Genomic DNA, 21,470 nt, shown 5'->3' on the forward strand with positions numbered 1-21,470 from the left:
AGGAAGTGGTGACTATAGTCTATATGGCCTTTGAGACTGCAACAGTTCATTAATCCTGTTAAACAAGGTCCTGTTCTGCTTTTTCTAAGTAAAACGTCTCCATTTAAGTCCATGGGAGCTTTCCATAACGAAGAATTAGCACCATATAAAAATAATACTAATCTCCAGTGTTCATTTTGCAGAATGGAGTGAAATCTCAGCAGGCTACTACTATGTGAACTTCCCTGTTACACTTGTGCCTTCTGCCAAAGTCTTCAGTGTGGGTCCAGTTGACTTCAGGAGTTGTTGTATCCTTAGGGTAACGCTACAGAAATTGGTGAGACTGCTTTCATTGTCAGTGACTATTTTAAGTAAAAACTGACTGTTTCAATAAAATCTTACTCAGTGGGTTTGATTCCTCCCTGTGCTGCCCCCCCCCCCCTTGAATTATGGTAAAACTTGCTGTTTGGGGCTTTGTTGGTTTGTTGGTTTTTTTTCAGTAGCAGCAAAAATGGAATCCCTGCACTTTTTCTGGACCCTTCTAGAAAAACAACTGCTACTTTTTTCTTGCTTTGTGTTTTTCCCAAATTTTCTTAATTCCTGTAGATTACTGTTTCTAGGTTTGCACTCAGGACTCAATAATACTTTGAGTTTATAGTGATTATATTTAAAGCTTCTATTTGTAACATTTTGTTTGCTTTATTCTATTTTTAGTCATGTTGTTTGTCATGGCAAGCAGTGTTTAATAAAAAAAAGCAAAGTTTCCTAGGAATTTCAAGAGATATGTGCCTGTTTCTTGATGTCCCACAGGGACTCTTTTTAAAACTCTTAAGACAGGAAAATGGTCACCAAAGAAATGCATTATTAGTTTCCATAAAAACAATGGATAAATCTATATGTGCTTGGTGATACATAAGGCATTGATCCATTCAAGTGCTTCATGTGCTCAATTTGTATTCATTCAGCAAAATTTCAGCTGCAGTTCTTTGCTCTGTAGGGGTCTAACTTCATAACAAGAGGAACATATTTGCCCTTCCAGTTTTACACTAAAAAAGTAATACTTTTTGATAACAATTTTTCACATAGAAACTTCAGTAAGCTATTGCTATTTGCCAGTGAATGTAATTTTCTGCTGATCTCTGTTAATTTTAATTGGAGGTGTGCCATGTCTAAAAATAGTGAGGTAACAGAATGAATACATAGCTCCCACCTGGAATCTCTACAGAGCTTTCAATTACAGTATCTACAGGGTTAAACACTGACATGACATAGTCTGTTCCAGTGGGAAGGATGTTTGCTTCGTGTTTTGAACTGTGGCAAATTACAAGCTCTTGCACCCCTTGACTACAGGAGGAGAAATTTGAAATAACAGATATCAGTGTAAAGTGATACAAATTGTGTGTATGAATTGCACAAAAGAAGTGACGAGGAGATTCCACATAGGGTCTGGAAGGGTAGTGACTGCTATGGTTTTCCAAGGGTTAATAGTACTGCACTCTTGGGGTACTCTATTCTATGTAATGTATTTTCTGACTTGGAAGTTTAGGGTCAAAACCCTACACCAAATTCAGAAATAACATAGGAACATGGATTACATATGGGTGAACTTTATTTAAAAGGGATAAACAGATGTGAAAAGCAGTCAGCATTAGCTGGAGGTTACATGAACTTGCGCTCAGGTTTGTTTATGTCTCAGTATCTCAGCCTTCTAAAGGGAACAGTCCTGCTATGGAGTTTACTAGTGTGGTCCCAGGTAAGATATTGGTGAATGAATTTAGCATCGATATTGGTGCTGGATGATGCCTTAGTGTTACTGTATTTTTTTTTTTTTGTTTGTGGCGTTGCCACTTCTGAAATTCTGTATGACAACTTCTGGTATTTTAAGTATTTGAAAAATTTCCTGATTTGGGAATGGAGAAGTAAATGCATAGGTCACTTTGAACTCATTACATTTTAAAAGTAAGATGAGTACAGTTTACTCTTATGTGGATGTCTTTCTGTTTTTTCGATAATATAAAAGGGACCATACGAAGGGGGAAGCTAACTTTGTCAGAAGCTGTGGAAAGGAGCTTTAATATAAAAGGGAATGTGATTCAGTGATTGTATTATAGTTACATAAAAGATGACTTTGAATTGAGTTTATTTTATATGGCAATCCAGTTCATGGATTATGCATGATTTAGAAGTAATTGTTTTAAGGTATTTGAAGGGTAAATTCTTTTGTTCTATATTAGCAAAATAATTGGAAAGAATATTTTTTGACAGCTTATTGCCTGAAGTGGCTAAGTAAATTCAAAGAAGCCACAAAACACTACCAACAACAAAACACCTGAGCCTTAAGGTGTTTGTCAGACATAATAAAGGATATGTAGTTACAATTTTTTATGTATATGTGTAACATTATTTATAATGAAGAAAAACATTAGATTTCCAGCTCATAACTGGTTGAAGGTAACTTCTGATACTGTGACTTATTATGAAGTTCATGCAGAGCTGTGAAAACTCAGATTATAGTTTCATGAATGTTTTAAGTAGGTTTAGTTGCTGAAAAGTACAATTGTAACCTTTGCTGTTGCCAGTGCATTCCCAAACTTTGCCCCCTTTTTTTTTTTTTTCCCTGGTTGCTACAAATATTTATGTAGCCATGAAGTGAATCAGTCAGGTCAGTTATCTACCTAATGGAGTTAAACCCAAACTTTTTTCCTTAGGCCTGGTCTTTTCTTTTAACGGAATCAGTTTGTGCAGTTGTGCCATGAATCCGAGCAGGAGATGCTTTCTCCACTAAAAAAGGTAGCATGGGGCCTGTCTCTGTGTAGGGAAGTGTCTGGTGTTGGAAGTGAGAAGCCTGAGGTGCACGACATAATGTTGCATCTTTTGGCAGAAGTGCTAGTTTGTCCAGTCAGAGTCTGAACTTACAGCCCAAGGGTTTGAAGTGTGCTAACAAATGTTGATTCAAGTATGTTTGCTCTCTCTGATTACCATTGAGCTCAGGCTTATAGGCAGTTTATTTTTTCTTGGGGAACATATGTCTTTTATTAGTGAGATTTCCATTTTAATTGTGGGGCTGGGCTTAATATTGTGCGGTACATGGCCCTTGTATAGCAAAGTAAAATTTGTGAAAAAATAGTTATTCCATACAGATATTCTCAGCTGTTCAGGTCCCATCTTAAATTGGGCAGAGGATTTAATAATCAGGGTATTGTAAGTTGACTTGCTAGTGGAGGCAACACTGATCAGAATTCTGGGTATATCTTAAGTGTAGAAGAGGCTTGTGCATGTATACACATCTACCTACAAGTCTTGAAAAAAAGATGGTCAAAAGCCATGTGAGACAGTGACTTTAAGAAGACTTGGCTAATACCCAAATCCCGCTGAGCAAATCTCTCTCAAGAATTGTCTGAAAAAAGGAGCAAGCTTTTCTTGTTAAAGAGCTCTAGCAGAGCAAAACTACTGCCACATAATCTAAGAGTATTAATTTCTAATCTCAGGTAGAACTTTGAAGTCTATACATAGTAGAATCGCATGCTATAGTGTATGCCAATTTCCTTATTTCAACTAAGGTGGTTAAAACCCTGAACTTCATGGTTGTGACTTGTTCTGTTGCTTGTCATAGTGGTTTTGTTTAATTCTTAACTTAAAAGCTTCCTTTCTTATCTAGTACCTTATAATATGGCTATCCCAGGAGAAAAAATAAACAAACAACAGTTTAGTGGAGAAACCTGTAGGCTTCTCTGACTTCTGTTGATATATTGAGATTCTTTACTTCTCTGCACACCCTAACAGCTTTGTTACGCACTGGGGAACAGAATGTATGAAATTTGTTAGCTACCATGAAGTTATCTTCAACATTACTATCATACTTACAGTGAAAGTGAAGCTTATTTATTAGACTAAAAAGTACAGCTTAAGAAAGTGGCTAATATAGAGATGTGTATGGAAAACAAGTCAGTGTACTGTATTGCCTCTCCTGCTCTACTTTGACTCTAAGTTCCATTCAGCCAGCAGATTTCTGTTTCATTATATCCTAGGACATTCTTGTACATCTTAAACTTCACTACCCCCAGTTCCATTTAATCTCCCTTCTTCTCACTGGAATGCTTATTGAGTGTTAATTCATAATCCAGATTCCTACAACTTTTGAGTATCAGCTTGCGTCATCTTTATCCTCTTGAGTCTGTTGTGTAAAGTTGGCTTTGAAACACCCCTCTCTGCTGGGTGGCCTCTTGCAGCTTAATGCTTGTGGGGGAAGAAGGGTTTTGCCCAGCGTGACTATAAAATAGCATCTTTACTGACTGCAAGTAGTTTGTTGTAAATGAAATACTTCATGCTCGTGGGCAAAAGTATGTTCTGCCATGTAAATTATATTTTGTAACATACTAGGCTTGAAGTTTATTTTTCTAAACCTAAAAGCAATGAGTCTCATCTTGACACAGGCTAGACATGATGGCGAAAACATTTAGAGATGATTGTATTTGGAGTAAATGATCTATTAATATTTTCTCCTTGAGTGGTGATACATTCAGAATTCAAGTTTCTTCCCCAGCAGTGGCTGCTGTGAGGATTTCTGTGTAGTACTTACATGGGCATGTTTACACTGACATGTACAGTAATACTAGGCTTAAGTGAGTTGGCTTAAATACCAGAGGCAATATTGCTGTGATACTGAGTTCCTACTACACGAATGTATATTGTTGAAGTTGTAGCCATCTCCTCTGTCATCTGTTCAGGCTCTTTTTTCAGTTAGAATTAAATACCTAAGCTGAAATTAGTTGGAGATAGTTCTGCTAACGTGAGACTGAGCTGGCGAAAATATTAGTGTGTATTTGATAGTCTAAGAACCTGTTCTCAGGTTGACATGGTAAAAAGAGGTAATTGGCCTGAGGCTTTCATACTACACCTGCTTTCTTACAGCACTGCATCCTTGTTTGTTTTAAACCCCTCCCTCATAAATTACATGCATACAATACAGGACTAGGAAACTATTCTGTTCTGAGCTGTGTAACATACTTTAGTATCTGGAAAAGGAGGACAGCTAAGATCCTGTGACCTACCAGCTCTCTGCAAATCATTATATGTACTATGAGTGGTATTGCGGTACACTTACCTCTGGACAAGGTCCTGAATTATCCTGGTCTGACCTTGTGTTTCAGACTAGATGACCTCTGCAGGCCCCTTCCAACCTTAATTGTTCTGGCTAATAAATCTGTCTCTAACACATGATTTGGGAGTGTGGTAAGTGTGGACTCAGTACTCCAAACTGATACTTTTGGGCATGACTTTATCTTGTTTTCTTGTGGATTTCTGTTGTTAGCCCTGAGACTTCAGCAATAACAATTACTGCCATTTCCGTAACATAAAGTTACAGAATGACGTGCTCTGTCATCGGCCAAATGTCATTTTAGAGCAGCAGCAGGATTGAGGTTATATGAAAGGCACAGATGTGGCAAATTAGCTCCATAATTTAACTTTGCTTTACTGAGATTAAGTGTAATGAGCCCATAGGGTTTAATTTTGGACACAAGTCCTAAATATTGTATTTGAACTAATATTTACAACTATTTATAGAGAATAGCAAGTACGCAATAGAGCAAGGGCAAATCTGAAATGGATGAGCACACTGTTTATGTAACTCTCTAACTCCTTATGTTATGAGGAGAAAAAGCAGCCAATGATTGCATATTATTACTGAAAGAAACAAAAATACAAGGGAATTAAATTATTTCCCTGCATAGCTTCTAGTCAGCTTACTGGAGCTCTATAGAGGTTATAGTTTGACGTCTAATACACCTGTACTAAGGACTGATAAATACCTGAATTTATACTAATTAACACATTGATAATTACTTGGACCTTTACTTATTTCCCTTGGCTGGTATGAAGTTTACTCTTGTAACAACAGTAGGGATACTGTTTGATGTATGGGCTTGTTACTTCTGTGTGTCTTAAAATTATCTTTCTGCTTTGATGGATTTGGAGTAAAGGCTCCAAAGTCAGCAGGATTTTCCCAAAAGGTGGTGAGAATGTTCTCTTGAGCCCACTCTTCCCTTTTTATTTGCTTCCTAATGTGATTAAGATGCAAACAAAGAAATTGCTAATGGGCATGGAAAAACAGGGTACGTTCTGTCCTTAAACTGTAGAAAAAAAATTGGCTTTATTCTTTATAATAGTAATGTGTTGTACTGTTTTTTGATTCTGTGTTCATGCTTCATTCTAACAGTCTTTTTTTTCTTCCTTTTTTTCCTTTGAGTTGATATCTGGTATAATTTTCAAAGTTATTTTCATTTTTTTCATACCCAGTGCATTATACTTTCTTTCTAAGCTGACTGCAGGCTCGGAAGCACCAGCCTGCCTTTCCAGTAACAAACATAACTCTCAAACCCAAATGCAATATAGTATTCCCTTTTAGGGCAAGGGCCACTTAAGAAATGCCTTGCTTCTGGTTGTGTTCAGCAGCTTGTGCTGATAGGGTTAGGTCTCTTCTGTCCTAATAAATGGAACTAAAGCAAAGTCCATATTTGAATCTTGGTGAAACTAGTCGTAGTGCCCTGTTTCAGAGGTCAGTTGTTGCCTTAAAATAGTGTGAAATATACTTTCTACAAACTAAGCCCCCAAACTAAGAATTTCTGGGTTAACTTGTGTATGTGATATTTTTAAAAGTGTAGTGTAACTGTGTGTCTCTTCTCCATGCTGCCAGGGATGAGGGGAGACTCGTACTTCTTTGGAATGCGAAGCCTTGGTCACTATGGCTGCATCCCGGAAGATGGAGGACAGTTCTTACTCTACTCTCTAAATGGGGACAATGATTTAAAGAGGTGTTTTGCAGAAGAAGACTTTCATGAAATAATCGACTTCAATGACCTCCCGAATTCTCTCTTTGCTTGTAATGTTCACCAGTCTGTGTTTGAAGATGAGGACAGTAAGGTACGGTGTCGGTTTCCTTATTTTCAATGTAAAAGAAACGTATGCCTTATGTTTGTGTTTACTGCAGTTTCAATGAAACAGATCAATAGTTTAATCTGTTTTGTACAAAGAAACTGGATCACAAATATGACTTCTTCCTAAGGTGACAACAACACTCTGCCATAATGTTTATTTCAAGAGTTTAAAAGCCTTTTTGTCAACTATGGTGAACAAAAAAGTTTTTCTTTTGCTCAGAATTGCAGAATACTGAAATATGGGTACATATCTTCATAGCAACCATAGTTGCAGTCATGATGGAGGTGGCAAAGTTAATCATGTGAAAGTGTCTCCCACTTGCTGATCATGTACCACTGTGATGGGAGGCTGCCTTTCTTCTATTTTCTCATAGAATCATTTAGGTTGGAAAAGACCTTTTAAGATTGAGTCCAACTGTTAACTTAACACTGCCAAGTCCACCACTAAACCATGTCCCTAAGCACCACATCTTCATGTTTTTTTAAACGCCTCCAGGGATGGTGACTCAGCCAGCTCCCTGGGCAGCCTGTTCAGTGCTCAATAACCCTTTCAGTGAAGAAATTTTTCCTAATGTCCAATTTAAACCTCCCCTGGTGTAATTTGAGGCCATTTCCATTCATCCTATCACTTGTGAACTTGGGAGAAGAGACTGACACCCACCTCCATACAACTTCCTTTCAGGTAGTTGTAGAGAGTGATAAGGTCCCAAATATTTTAAGTTACCTGAAATACTCTTTTATCTGGAAAATCTAAGATGAATGATAGTGAGAGCAAAGACAAGAAGAACTGGGTGAGAATACTTTTAAGTCTGCAGTTAGTCTAAAACAGAACGTTGAAAACAATATCCTCTTCAAATTAAAAAAAATAAATAAAAATTCAAGTTTTGCAGGAAGTGTTCAGTTCCTGTTTCTTAGCGTAGGATTCTTCCTGGTGAAGAAGTTGGGAATATAAAACTGACAGCTTGGGGCTTTGATGAAATTAGTCTAGGCTAATTGTTATAGGCACATCTGAGGTTACTTGAGTGTCTTGTCCAGAATTTTCAATTTGGAAACAAGCTGGCAAGTGGTAAAGTGGGTTTTGGCTGGAACTGGCTGATGAAGTATCCAGATAAAACTACAGATTCACTGGAACCAAAGCTGGCCTGGATGGACAAAGGGTCTTTAATGGGGAAATTACCAGATGAAAGGGAAATAAAACAAGACTTCTAAGGATACATGCTTCCTGTTAAAGGTATTGAAAGAGGTATCTGTTGAGGCTCCACAAGAGGAATTTTTTGGGTTTAAGTTTTTAGGCATCTTTGTCTTCCATAATGATGTCTTGTGTATGTTTGAGTAATATAGATTAAAAGAAAATAAAAGTTCATACTACAGCACTAAAATGGTGCACCAGTCTATTGTATTTAAGTCTTTTTGCTAATAAGCATCTTGCACTTATGTTGTGCCATTTTGTAGAATTTTGTAACCATCTGGTAATGAACTGCACTAAATATGAAGGGGTTTGAAAGTCCAGTTTTAAAGGAAGAAAATGGAAGCCTGCCTAGAACTAGAGAATCTCTCTTCATCCTTTAGAGATTCTATCCCCACTTGCTCCTGAGCTTTCCCTTTTGAGAGCTGTATTCTAGGATTTAGCTGATGGCTTAGTTAGAAAATGGAATGGGCGATTATGTAAGTATGTGGGATAGCAATCCCCAAAGACTTGCGGGACTTAAGGATGTGTCTTAAGAATAGCAGCTGGGTTGTGAAGGTGGATATTCTGTTCCATGTGCATGTCTGTAAACTATCTGTCAATAACATGGATTGCTCTGTTTGCAGGTAAGTGGTTACTCCTGTAAGTCTGTATTAAACTAGATGGGATTACCTTCAGATTTCTCATTAAATCCAAGGACCTGGGGAGCTGATTATGATTTTTATTATTCCTGTAGAACATGTACTTGTGCTCCCAGTTGATTAATACCCGTAATCCTTTCTATTATTAACTGTTGCTGCAGGATAAGAGCACGCATGAATTCAATATAAAATATTGTCAAGATACTAAGCTAAAGTTCAAAATCTCACAGAATCACAATCAATAAATGCTGCTAACACTCATATCTTCAATTATATATTGATCCAATGTATATGTAGTGGTACACTAAACTTCTTAAAGAACATACTACAGTAATGTTTATAACTACAGTAGTTCCATGGTGTTATCCATTCTACAGAAAGTAAAGTTTTTGCAACGTATCTTTTGACATTTATTCTTGACCTACACTTTTAGGAGGAAAATGGAGGTATGATTGGTTTGGAAGTTACAAGTTAGCTAGCAACAAAAGCCAGAGAAACAGGTCATTGGAAATGGTTGTTTTGATTTGGTGTGTGAACTTGCTGTGTAAATAATATTTAAATATATAAACTTCTGAGCGGTTTTGGCATGCAACAGTATTAATGTAAAGAATTCATGCTGACAGCTTTAAAGTTACGTTACCTGAAGTGTCTGAAGAGGCTGAACTGTCAAGTTCAAATTTTTAACACACAAATATCTAAGCAATATACTTACTAAAGATAGGTTTTTGAAAGCAAATGCCTTAAATATTTTTGTTTTAATTTGAAGGCATTTAACTACTTTGTATCAGATATAGGGTAAATTCCAGTTTGTGCATGAATATATGGGCTTGCACCAACCCTGAGGGAACACTTTGCTGCACATACACCTGCACTGTGGATAAGCTGACTTGCTTTGTCTGTTCTTACTGCATCCTGTATCAGATATACTCTTTCACCAATATCATGTGGCTGTACAGCCCTTCTTAGAAGGGATTCTGTGTTGCCTACCAAGAGTGATGATGGCATCTGTAGGGAGCCTGAGTTTGGACCTTCATTTTCTGAAGATGAGGAATTCTTGCAGCTGAAGGCCATGTCCTTTACAGACAAAGAAACTGTATCAAGTCAGGCTTGAGTTTTCTCCTGGCTGGCACCTTAAGGTCTCAACATAGTGAGTCTGAAGAGTTGTGGGCTCTGGGATCTGAGGATGAGTGTTGCCATCTGGCTTAAAGGAAGCTGCTCCAGAGTGACTGCCTGATCTTAAAACACTGGTGGAAGAAAGGGGAAATACAAATTATTACTATCTACGCGTATCTAATTTTGCTACAGGAACAAAGCATCTGGTCAAAAAATATTTCCCTACCTTTCAGACCTGTGTTCTTGGAAAGAAATCTCTACTTAGGTCAGGAGAATGCCCTGGATAGCTAGGCCGATAATACGGGCATTTAAGGATTTGCACAGGATGGCTTAGCAGCTTCAATGCACTAACAGCTTGCTACAACTCAAGGGAGGTGGTTTGGCTTATCTCTCTGCTCCCATCATGGACAGCCTGCTCCTTCATACAGAAAATGAAATTGTGCCTTCTTTACAATGTGGCTAGAAAATGTTGAGCTTTTTAGTTTTTAAGGAAGAACAAAGGCATGGAGAAGTAGATTATCCAACAGGCCTGTTGCAAAGCTGGGATCACATTCAGCTGTATCCCTATCACTGTCCTGTGTTCTGATCGTTTGTTTTGGCATATAACCTGTTAATGGTAGGGGCAGATTTTTGGGGTTTTTTGACTGTACAGCACTGATTTGCTTGGGTCATGGAAGTCTTATTGTAGAGAAGCTAAAAATAAAATTATTCCTAAACCCTGGGATTTGCCACATGTCTCTTGGAAAAACTGATGGGACTAGTTACGTGAGCAAGATACGGCAAAATTGAGACTGTTATTTTTGGCTAAAAGTGTGACTGAATGGGAGGTGCTACTCCTTTTATCTCTCCTGATAAAGCAACTGTGGTGGTGAGCCAAAGGGTATGACTGATTACTCCTAAGGGTATATATGTGTGTGTTTTAACAGTTAATTGCTACACGTAGTCCTCAGGCTTTCCGGATAGTAACCCTTTTGTTGTGCTTTTGTTATGCATATATCACTGTTTTGTAAAACCATCCTTTCTGTAATATGACTGTGCAGTTTCCTTCAGGCTGAAACTGGTAAGCACACTGTCAAAGTGAAGCATCTTTGTCTCTTAAGATGGTTCCTTCAGATGCCTCAGGAAATGCTTACACAAAACTGTCACTATTAGAATATGCTTACGTGAGGGAGGGATGTGTTTCCTCCAGCTGTTTAGAAGCTGTATGCTCTTCTTTTTTCTGCTATTTTGGCTCAAATTGGAAGGAGCACCTATTAAATTTAGTAGTTATATTTCAGATAAAGAATGAGTAATCGGTTTCTGAGCATTTCAGTTATGGTGGAGCTGCCTAGGAGTCAGAGTCCGTTAAGTGCTTTTTCTTGCCAGTGTAACTCAAACCAATAGGAGATGATATTATTTCTGTGTGAGAAAATACAGTGACCAAACATGTGTCCAGTTCTGGACTTCCCAGTACAAGGAAGACATGGACATACTGGAGAGAGTCCAGTGAAGGGGCATCTTATCAGTGTGTGTTAACACCTGAAGGGAGGGTGCAAAGATGTCAGAGACAGGCTCTTTTCAGTGGTGCCCAGTGACAGGACCAGAGGCAGTGGGCACAAACTGAAGCACAGGAGGTTTCTTCTGAACATCAGGAAACAGCTTTTTACTGTGAGAGTGACTGAGCACTGGCACAGGTTGCCCAGGGAGGTGGTGCACCTCCACCAAGGTCTTCAAAATCTGTCTGGACGTGGTCCTGGGCAGTTGGCTCTTGGTTCTGTGAACATATGTTGAAATGTATCCTAATTCTTCTGATGAGGAGGGTCAGTGTGTGAATGCAAGATTGGGGAATGAAGATGATTAAAAATACATTTCCTGAACTGTGAGCTTAGTGGAAGTGGGGTGGGGAAGGGAGGAGAAAAGAAGTCAAACTAGCAAGTCAATGGAAAAGATAATTCTATTTTAATGGAAGGACTTTATTATGAAAACAGTTACTATTTCATGAGGGATTCTTTCACATTACAACTTTATTTACATATTGGATGACTACTTGCTTGTACTACAGAAGCCAATGTTAGACTTCCTTTGACTTTTTTTTTAAATGTATTATTGAGCTTAGGCCTTGAAAAAGATTGAAGGCTACCTCAAGCGAGTGCTGGAATATTTGTTCAAGGATGGTGCTTTAAGAGAACTCTGTAGCCTTACTTGGGAAGGCTTTTTTTTTTTCTTTGTAACTTGCATTTAGCTTTCTCAACAAAGCACATCTTGATGCTGCTATTTTTATTTTTAAGGTGCAGTAAAAGCCACTGGACTGTTCAGTGGTCTGCTGTGTTGTCTTTAACTTTTATATGTTGGTTCTGGAACTGAAACTTTCTACTGATGCATTGACTCTGAAGCATATAATTGAAATGTGTCTGTTCAGTGCTCCTTTTAAACAAAGTGGAGCCAGTGTGTCTGCTGCCATGTGTGAAATGTTTCTTTGGTTCCCTTTTCCCACAGGCTAATTCAAGAAGATGCTCTAGGAAGCAGGCTTTGTTTCTGCAGGGGAAGATCTGTTTCTTTTGACTTCCTTTTAAAAAAATCTAGATTGTGAAGTCAGAACCTCTTTGGTCATATGACATCACTAAAGCCTCTAGGTGTTGAGTCATCATTGTATTTAGAGGGTGGCACACTTCTTTTTAGTCTAATATTAGTATTCAAGCCTGGACTCAGTGGAAGGTCACCCTAGCAAAGATGAAGTCACTGCTCCAGGGCTGGAAAGGAATGCAGGCTTCATTCTGCCTTCCTGGTACACTTGCTGTTGCTTTGTTTTACTTTCAGTTTTTCTACCTTTTAAGGTTAAGGTTCTTGTCTGTTGATAGGATAACATTATCAGAAACTGCCACTTGAAGCAGACTGTGCCTTGTGCTGTGGAATCTCTACCTACTTTTTGTTCTGCTTTGTAAGTGGAATGAATGTTACTCTGCCTGTCATTCTATAAAAATTGAAGTGTTTCTTTACACTACACTGTGTATGTATTTTTTTATTAGATGCAGAGAGCTTGCAAAGAAAGGCTGCAGGAGCAGTGTCCTTCAGCACTTCATGAACTGTAGCTGTCCTCTGGGAATCCTATCTTGCAGTCTTCTCTGGGGTGGCAGTTTACAGACATCTAAGAAGTACTTCTTTGTATTATGGAGTCACTAAAATATAGCTGTAAGAGGCTGTTCTTGCTCTGAGAAGTATGCAGTCTAAAAAAAATTCATTTTCCATGGCATTTATTCCGTAACTAATTTCAAATACTTTCTCTGAACTGTATCAGTGCAATCCAGTATTTCAGCTGAAAACACCTCTGAACTTTCAAGCTCTGCACCTGAGAGTCCATCTGACTGCTGGGGTGATAATCACAACTTTTGCAGCCTCATTACATAAGTCCTTTCTGCATCCTAAAAGAGCTGTTGATATTTGTCATTCAGAAACCTACCTTAGTTTACTTTCTACAGTATAGCTGCTGGCCCTCTTTAGTCAACTATGTATTGACGCATGGAATGAGATGTTGGTGTAACAACTCCTCTGTATAGCTGTTGTTTCTGTGCTTCACTCACAGGTCAGTTGTAAGTTATGTTGAGGAGCTCAGATAACAAAAACAGTCACTTCATGAAGTCGGATATACTGTATCATATGAACTACCTAACATGACTGGCATGATGTCATGGTTTAACCCCAGCTGGCAACTAAGTGCCACACAGCCGCTCGCTCACTCCCCCTGATGGGATGGGGGAGAGAATTGGAAGTGCAAAAGTGAGAAAACTCTGAGGTTGAGATAAAGACAGCTTAATAGGTAAAGCAAAGGCCATGCATACAAGCGAAGTAAAACAAAGAATTCATTCACTATTTCCCATCGGCAGGCAGGTGTTCAGCCATCTCCAGGAAAGCAGGGCTCCATCACGTGGTGACTTGGGAAGACAAACGCCATCACTCCGAACATCCTCCTTTCCTTCTTCTTCCCCCAGCTTTATATGCTGATCATGATGTCATATGGTCTGGAATATCCCTTTGGTCAGTTGGGGTCAGCTGTCCCAGCTGTGTCCCCTCCCAACTGCTTGTGCCCCCCCAGCCTGCTTGCTGGCAGGGCGGTGTGAGAAGCAGAAAAGGCCTTGACTCTGTGTAAGCACTGCTCAGCAATGACTAAAACACCCCTGTATTATCAACACCGTTTTCAGCACAAATCCAGAGCATAGCCTCATACTAGCTACTATGAAGAAAATTAACTCTATCCCAGCCAAAACCAGCACACACCAAGATGCACAAAGCATATGAATGCCTAGAACTCCCTAGGACTGTAGAGCCACAGTAACAGTAAGGTGCTGAGGTTTTACTGGAGAAAGGGCAGTAGCGAAGTTAACCTTCATTGACATTTGGGATCTATTGAGTGTTTGTTCTGATCGGGGGAAGAAACTGAATTATTTTGATTGGTGTGGTTTGTGTATTCAGAATTTTAATACATATATATGACATTATTTAAGGTTGCTCTTGTCACTGTTAACAAGACAATTTGCTGAGGGTACTAAAGGCACCTCACGTATTTATGTATGCATATAGGGTCTGACACTAGTATTCTCTGAGGTGATCTGCAGAATTTGTAATGGAACTGTAAGGAGTCTTTAGTCTAGTCTGATTTAGGCATTCCTTCTGTCTTCCTTCTTAGTTGGTTCTGGCAGTTACTAAAAGGCTTCAGTGTTTCTGCTGTCTTTCTGGAAATTGCATAAGCTTTATGATTTGATAGCCTTTGAAGAAACACAAAGGGCATACTGAGGTTGTGCAGTTGTAACAGTATGGTTAAGTTAAATCTATGCATATGCTCACTTCATCCCATGCATCCCAAGATATACTTGGCCATGATTATCATGTTGACATCCAGGAACTGCCAAGCTCCAAGTATTCCTCAATTCAATCAGTGTTCAATTCCCACTCTGAAAATGCGTTTTTTTAAAAACAAGCAAACAAAACCCAACCAACCAAACAAAAAAAGTAACAAGTATTTCTGGGCCTGAAATGCCACTGTCTGTAATGTGGATGCTGTCTAATAATTTATACAGTACTTGGGCTTATTTTCCCATACATGCATGGGGAGCTTGGTAGCACAAATGCCCTTGTTTTGATAGGAGAACATGCCTGGCAAAAGACCAACTGGGTTAAAGGTAGGCCTGTATTTATTGCAGCTGGAATTTGGAGTAGTGCTTCAAAGCATCTAAATACTAGTTCCTTGTAAATTACAAAAATAAACTGATTAATGTTCTTTCCAGAACACACAAGACAGCAGTTACTGTCTGCTTTTTAAATTTGGAAATGTACTTTTCTCCTTAAGAGCAACTATGGAAAACTTCTAGTATTGCCTTTCTGTGGTCATGATCTGCTCTGCAGTCTAGAGGGAACATGTTACCTTAAGGAACCACCGTGGGTGGGAAATCTTTCCTGGGAAAGGACTGTTCAGGGTACGTACTTCAATTTCTTTTTTTTTTTTTGTACAGGAATATAATTTTCTTATCAGTTCTGCTAAAATACACAGAGTTTTGAATAAGGAGACATTTTAACAAAGGTGTTGGTAAAACTATGCCAAGGTTTATGAAGACCTTCTGTCGTGGCATGAGAAAACATAGGCTCTAGGAGCCAGAGGGAATTGCAAGGTCTTATCTGTAAGTCAGGAAAGAATTGTTCTGTTAATTACTCCTTTCTCTAACACAATGGACATTGTAGGATAAACTGTGGGTAGGTCTGACTTAGATATCCCTAAACACTCTACAAATTTAGATTAAGATTCCACTTTGCAGTTGTCTGTCTCCTGTAATAGGTTGAACTAAATTCCTGGACTTAAATGCCTTTTGATCTTTGAGGAAGTTGAGATCTGGCCTGGAACACTGAGGCTAGTATGCCTTTCCTCTGAACTCCCTACCAGTGTTAGCTGGGACACGGGAGTTCAACCAAGGACTTCTGCTGACAGAGAAGTTTTGTTGTTTTTTTTCCTTCTTATTATTAAGATTATCCTGCTTGAAAGTATTTGAGAGTTTCACTGTGTGTACATGGAATACTGAGCCTTTTTTTTTTCCCAGGATGATAGCAGGATATGTTGCTTTCTGGGATGATTACCAAAAGAACCTAGCAGCAATCTCTCCATGCAATTTTATGCTATTTCATATTTACCAAGTTTGAGAGGGCTGGATTTATTGTAACTGGTGGTACTTGCTATTCTTGATGAGGGTTACTCCTGTTTTGGTTTTTTTTTTGCTTTTTTTTTTCTTGTCTGGCAGTCTAAGGTATAGCATGTTTTTGTAAAGCAATATAAAGCCAAGAATATAAACACCGGGTCATCCTTGGAATAAACCACAGCAATGTATTCTACAGGAACTTCCTTGCATCTAATTGAAACTTCACTTGGCACAGTGCGTATTAAAGCAAGAAGTCCACCCTTCTGGTATCTGCTGACACAAGCAAGAGCTACATCTTTCAAAGGGAAAAGCTGCCTCTATGTAGTTTATAGAAGAGTCTTTGGTTTGTTCTATTAAGTAGTTCTTATCAGCTAATATCTGTTAATAATCAAACATGGTTTTCCCCTTCTCCCTCCAACCTGTCATTCTGAAGTCAACAAAAAGACTGTTTTTCTAGCTGATAGTAATCAAAAAGTGCAGTAAAGCCATTCTAATGTGGTTAGGGCAGCAGCTGTTCCTTATTTTAATACCATCAGAGGTCCTAATCCATCCACAAGTTCTGATATCAGTTTTCTGGCCTAAGGAAAAGGCTTCTAAATGAAGGTCAGCCTTAATTACCAATGCATAAAGACATTGCATTTACGGAAGCTACATTCTGGCTTAATCACATTCAAAACAGTAAATTTACAGCTCTAATTACTAGTTATTTAAGGGAATTCTCAAATATTTCATACAAAATATATGTTAAGAACTCTGCACCAGAGTTTAGTGTAATTAATAAATCCATGCTTGATAGAGGTAGGAAAAAAGTAATGCTTGAAAAAGATTGTAGTCTTAGAAAATGAGGGATACTGGAAAGTGATTTGAGGTAATACAGAGCAGAGAAGAGAGAGACAGCAGCTTTAAGACTGTGGCATTGGTTAAGACAAATTCTGCAATAGGTTTGAGCACAAAGGTGAGAGATCATATTCAGGTGAAATGAATTATCAGTTACTTCTGTGCCTTTGAAAACATGTTTTCTTGTGTGCCAGATAAATTCATGCTTCTTTGTGGTTGATGGAAGTTTAGGCGTTGGCTGCAATAGTGCAAGGATTTCTCTGTGGCTGTGTTCTCGGATCCAATCATCAGGCAACAGATCTGCTGATAAACTATATCATTTTGTCTGCTGAGGAGTTTGTTCAAATTCTTAGTTTCCCATGTAGTACAAGTTTTAAAAAATAATGTATTTTGTACTTTTTTGTCTTGCTTTAATGTGATTTCTTTTAACTGTAGGTTCTTTTCCTCTAATTTGATTGCATTTTGTAGACGCTTTACCCTGCTTAAATGACATGACTTTTGTACTGGGCTTTGAAATTTAATACTGAAGTAGAGGCACTGCAAATATGGTAGATGTAATGTGTATGTCTCGGAGGGATGAGAGAAACTTTTTCCATGTGATAGAGACTAATGAGCTGGAAGTTAAGATGATAGTAGAGTGGGAAAAAAATTACAGTATCCCTGGCAAGAGAGTAATGAAGGTGTCTGTTGCACTGCAGCGGGGTGGATTCAAATCAGTATGTGTTGTCTTTAATTGGTTTTGCATTTAGTCTAAAAAGCATAAAGACATTGTAAGACTGCTGCATGCAATCACTTAGAAATGTTGCATTTAATGTTGCTGGAACAAGTATTGGGGAGAAATCTGATAATTTCATCCCTGCGTTTCCAGTGTGTGGCTAGCTTACAAGGGAAGAACAAAACTAAAAACTTCAGAATATGCTGAGGAAATGAGGTAGCAGCCCCTGACTGAGTGGGAGTTGGCCCCCGTTTTAAGGTCTCAATAACAGACTGGTGTGCACCATGGGGCTGACTTCTATAAGCCATGATAAAGTCAAGCAATGCATGTCTTTTCTGTTTTTATCCTTCATGACTCTTCTGAATGGTGATTGTTTATCTATTTCTCAAGATAGTTCTTCTTGAAAGTTTTGGGTGGGTTTTTTTTTTGTTGTTTAATAGCTGGAGTCCGTGGTGTCCGTGACTGAAAATACAGTCTTCATTCAGGCTGAAATACCACCAGAGCTGAAGTGAAGGGAATGGGTATTTCACATGGCTGAGATTGTGTTGCATCAAGCCACAGGCCTATCTAGATCAGCCTTCTGCCAGTTTGGAAACTGGAGTTATTTTTATGTGGTTTTCCTTCAGTTGCTGGGACAGAGCCATGTACAGACTGAGGGCACTGACACAGCACAGGCCCTGATCCAGAGGCTAGGTCCTATGCTATATGAAACATTTTTAATATACATTAGCAAGTTTACTTTCTTTTGGCACTGGTTGCTTTCACGTTCTTGCCTTTGCCAAGCTTTTGGGTGGATTCTTCCAAGAATGTCTGTTTAACAAGAAAAGAGTAAATTCAGGTTATATAATGTTATATACTTAAATGAATAACTTACAGACCTGTTCTGTTCTTACCTGCTAGTGATCCTGTTCCTCTGAATAAATGTGCGTGGCTGCTTTTCACCATCTGACTTAAAGGGTTTGGATGTGGACAGTTCCAAATTCCTTTAAAGTCTGCTGCTGTCAATAGGAACTGCAAAAATGTATCACGGGATGGTGTTATGCTGTCCTTCCTTCCTGTGTCCTTCTGTAAATCCCCTTACCTTTTGTATCTGTAACTGCAAATCTTCCTTGTTACTATGACCATTTCATTTCAGGTGTTTCTCTCAACAGTGTCGAGTATATCTGCTGTGTGCTCTGTAATACAGCTGCTTCTGATATGAGCTTTCTAATTGTTCCTGTTTGTCTTGTAGTTAGAGGCAGAAATACATAGCACAAATTGTACAGGGGTGTTTCTTAGGAAGATAATAGGTCTTTCCACTTTCAAATGATTTAAATAATAAAGTTTATACCTCTTAAGTATTTCCCAAATAAATAGTTTTATTCATTACTGGTTGTCTTAATCTGTCACCCTCACAGTTTTGAAACTAAAGTTCTTCTGGCTCCCTGCTGTTTTATGACCTACATATAGCAGATGCAGTGTGTCCTGTGTATGTATTTAAATTTTGAGAAATTTTTGTGGAGGTAACTGTCACTTACTGAAGCATAATTCAGATTATTCAAAACCCTACTGCACTGTAGTCTTTCTGTTGATCTAAAATGTATGATCAGATTGACATTATGTAGTGACAATGAAAACAACCATTTAAAATAGCTTGTCCAAACTATGTATCTGCATTTTGTGTATTTATTTCAGGTCTAAGAATTCAATCCTTATCTGATCTTTGTCAGAGTTTTAAACCAGAAAAAGATGGATGTATGCCTTACCAATACCTTTACGGAATACATTACAAAATAAGATGAGATTTTTCTGAAACTCATATCTTCCATTCCCAGTACAATCCTGTATTTTTCCCGGTCATTCTTAATTTTTTTTTTCTCCTGTTAGTAGGTCTTGCACAGATCTGTACTTTGAATGAGAATTATTCCAACATAAAAAATAGACCACCAACTACTCTCTGGTAGTTTATCTGAAGGGTGGGGAATGGAGTCTGAACACTAACAGATGCTGGATTCTCAGAACATTCTTCGTAAGCTGAAAGTCATGTGAAGGCAGTGACTGTTTTAGAATTTTGTGTGGTTTATATGTACAACAAATATGTGGTATAGAGTTTCTGGATAGGCTGATCTTGTTGAAATATTTGGTACCTACCTTGCTTTTTCTTCTAATTCTGCATTAGCAGTTAATGCCCTCAATACCTTACTTTGTTTTTGAAGGGCATTCAGCTATCCTTTATCCATGTTCTTGTAGTGTATGGACTGCTATTAGCCCCAGACCTATAAAACATAGGTTGTGTGTCACTGTTCTGTGATACTGATTTTTAGGAAAACTTTAGATTCTTGTTAATGCCTTCTGTGGTTTTGAGCTTTATGGTATACCTGAATCACCATCTGTATGTGGGGTTGTTGGGGTTTTTGCCCGCCCCCCCCCCTTTTTTTTTTCCTTTTTTTAATTTTTCCCTAAGGTCATATCTTAGGTGTGTGTAGGGTGGGGTAAAGGAGGGTTTTTGAAACTGGGGTTCTCACACAGATGCGTCACTTTTGAAAACTGGGTAGAAGCATCAATATTGTGGAATTTAAGATTAAAATTATGAAAGTGAAACGCACTGTTCCACTTCTATCTGATCTCTCCTTGCACCTAATAATCATGCAGCAAGTCACCTTGATAGTGAAGATAAACTTAATTTATACGCACTTAGACTATTTACAGTGTATAAAGGAAAATCCTGGCTGGTGCAGAAGAAAGTCACACTTTCTGTGAATAATCCACTGTGTGTGAACTAAAGGACATCAGAATGTGTGCGCTCTGGTTGTATCAAGTGCCATGGATGCCATCTGCTGACTCCTTCATGTACCACATAGCTCTTCAGCTGTGGGAAGGAAAGATAACACGTTAGGGAATGTAGTTTTAAATCCCCTGCCACTCGAATATTAAATACAAAATATAAGTTTTAATCCTTGCTGATTTTGTACAATATGAACAATAGTGTTGATCCTAAATGTATTTGAGTTTCATTTCAGCCATGCAAAATAGTTTTGCAGAGTAATTATTATTACTATTAGTGTTCTTTTGCAGTGTTTTTGCTTATGGTGAACCTAGGTCTTAATTTTTGCAGTGTATCGTGGCTCATTTTCTGAACTCAGCTTCTAGCCATGCACTTTTTTATCTTTTCAACTTCTTTACATTCTGAACTCTTTCCTTATTCCACTTGTTATATTCCATTTATGGTATCCTGTATATAGCTAGGAAGTGAGACAGAAATAATTTCTTATTGTGCTTGCTTGCAAACCTGGTAAAATAGATTCTTTTGTCCTCAGTGAACATACCAGCAGTGCTGCCAGGTGAGGTGATATAAATAGTTGGCTATACCTGATTTAGTAACAAAGCTGAGAGAAGGGGCAAACTGGAGGAGTACAATTTAGCTAGACCCTAGAGTAGTTTATAGCCTATTTATTAAATTGGTTTTAAAGGGAAACTTCTGCTTTGTCTTGCTTGTCATAGTTTTCTTTAAAACCTAAATTGATGTATTGCTTTGGCTCACTCAACTGAATGTCAGTGAGTATCTACTGAGAAGAAATTCAATCCTAATAAGCATGAAAGTGTAATATCTTAGGCTGTGTTGCTGCTGTAAATCAAATAATGTTCTGGCAAGGGTTCCAACGCTATAATGTGAGATAATGTTTTCAACTGAATTGTTAAAATGGTCTGTGACACGCTTTTGGCTGAGGAGAAATAGTACTTTTCCTAACAACTTCCAGACATAGTCTGGGAGTCTGCATGGTCACAGCAATCATTCCCAATAGCCATTTCAGAAGCTAAGGGTGAACAGTTTCCTTGAAATAATTTAATTATCACTTAATAGCATAGATGTGGCCAACACATGGCAGTTTGTGTCAGGGTCCCAAGTGTACCAACAGGCTTTAGTTA

The 21,470-nt window shown here is 38.3% G+C and overlaps 1 protein-coding gene across 1 annotated transcript in view; it reads left to right on the forward strand.

Annotated features, from left to right (window-relative positions):
* RCAN2 (regulator of calcineurin 2) overlaps positions 1-21,470 on the forward strand; it is an 86,062-nt gene that overhangs the window by 2,460 nt on the left and 62,132 nt on the right. Inside the window, exon 2 of the mRNA XM_010584295.1 lies at positions 6,674-6,900. Within this exon, the coding sequence (XP_010582597.1) occupies positions 6,676-6,900 (225 nt within the window). The 5' untranslated portion in view covers positions 6,674-6,675. The remainder of the gene's footprint in view (positions 1-6,673; positions 6,901-21,470) is intronic.

The sequence above is a fragment of the Haliaeetus leucocephalus genome, unplaced genomic scaffold, assembly GCF_000737465.1.
Source record: "Haliaeetus leucocephalus isolate CR32 unplaced genomic scaffold, Haliaeetus_leucocephalus-4.0 Scaffold964, whole genome shotgun sequence".
In the NCBI taxonomy this organism is placed as follows: Eukaryota; Metazoa; Chordata; class Aves; order Accipitriformes; family Accipitridae; genus Haliaeetus; species Haliaeetus leucocephalus.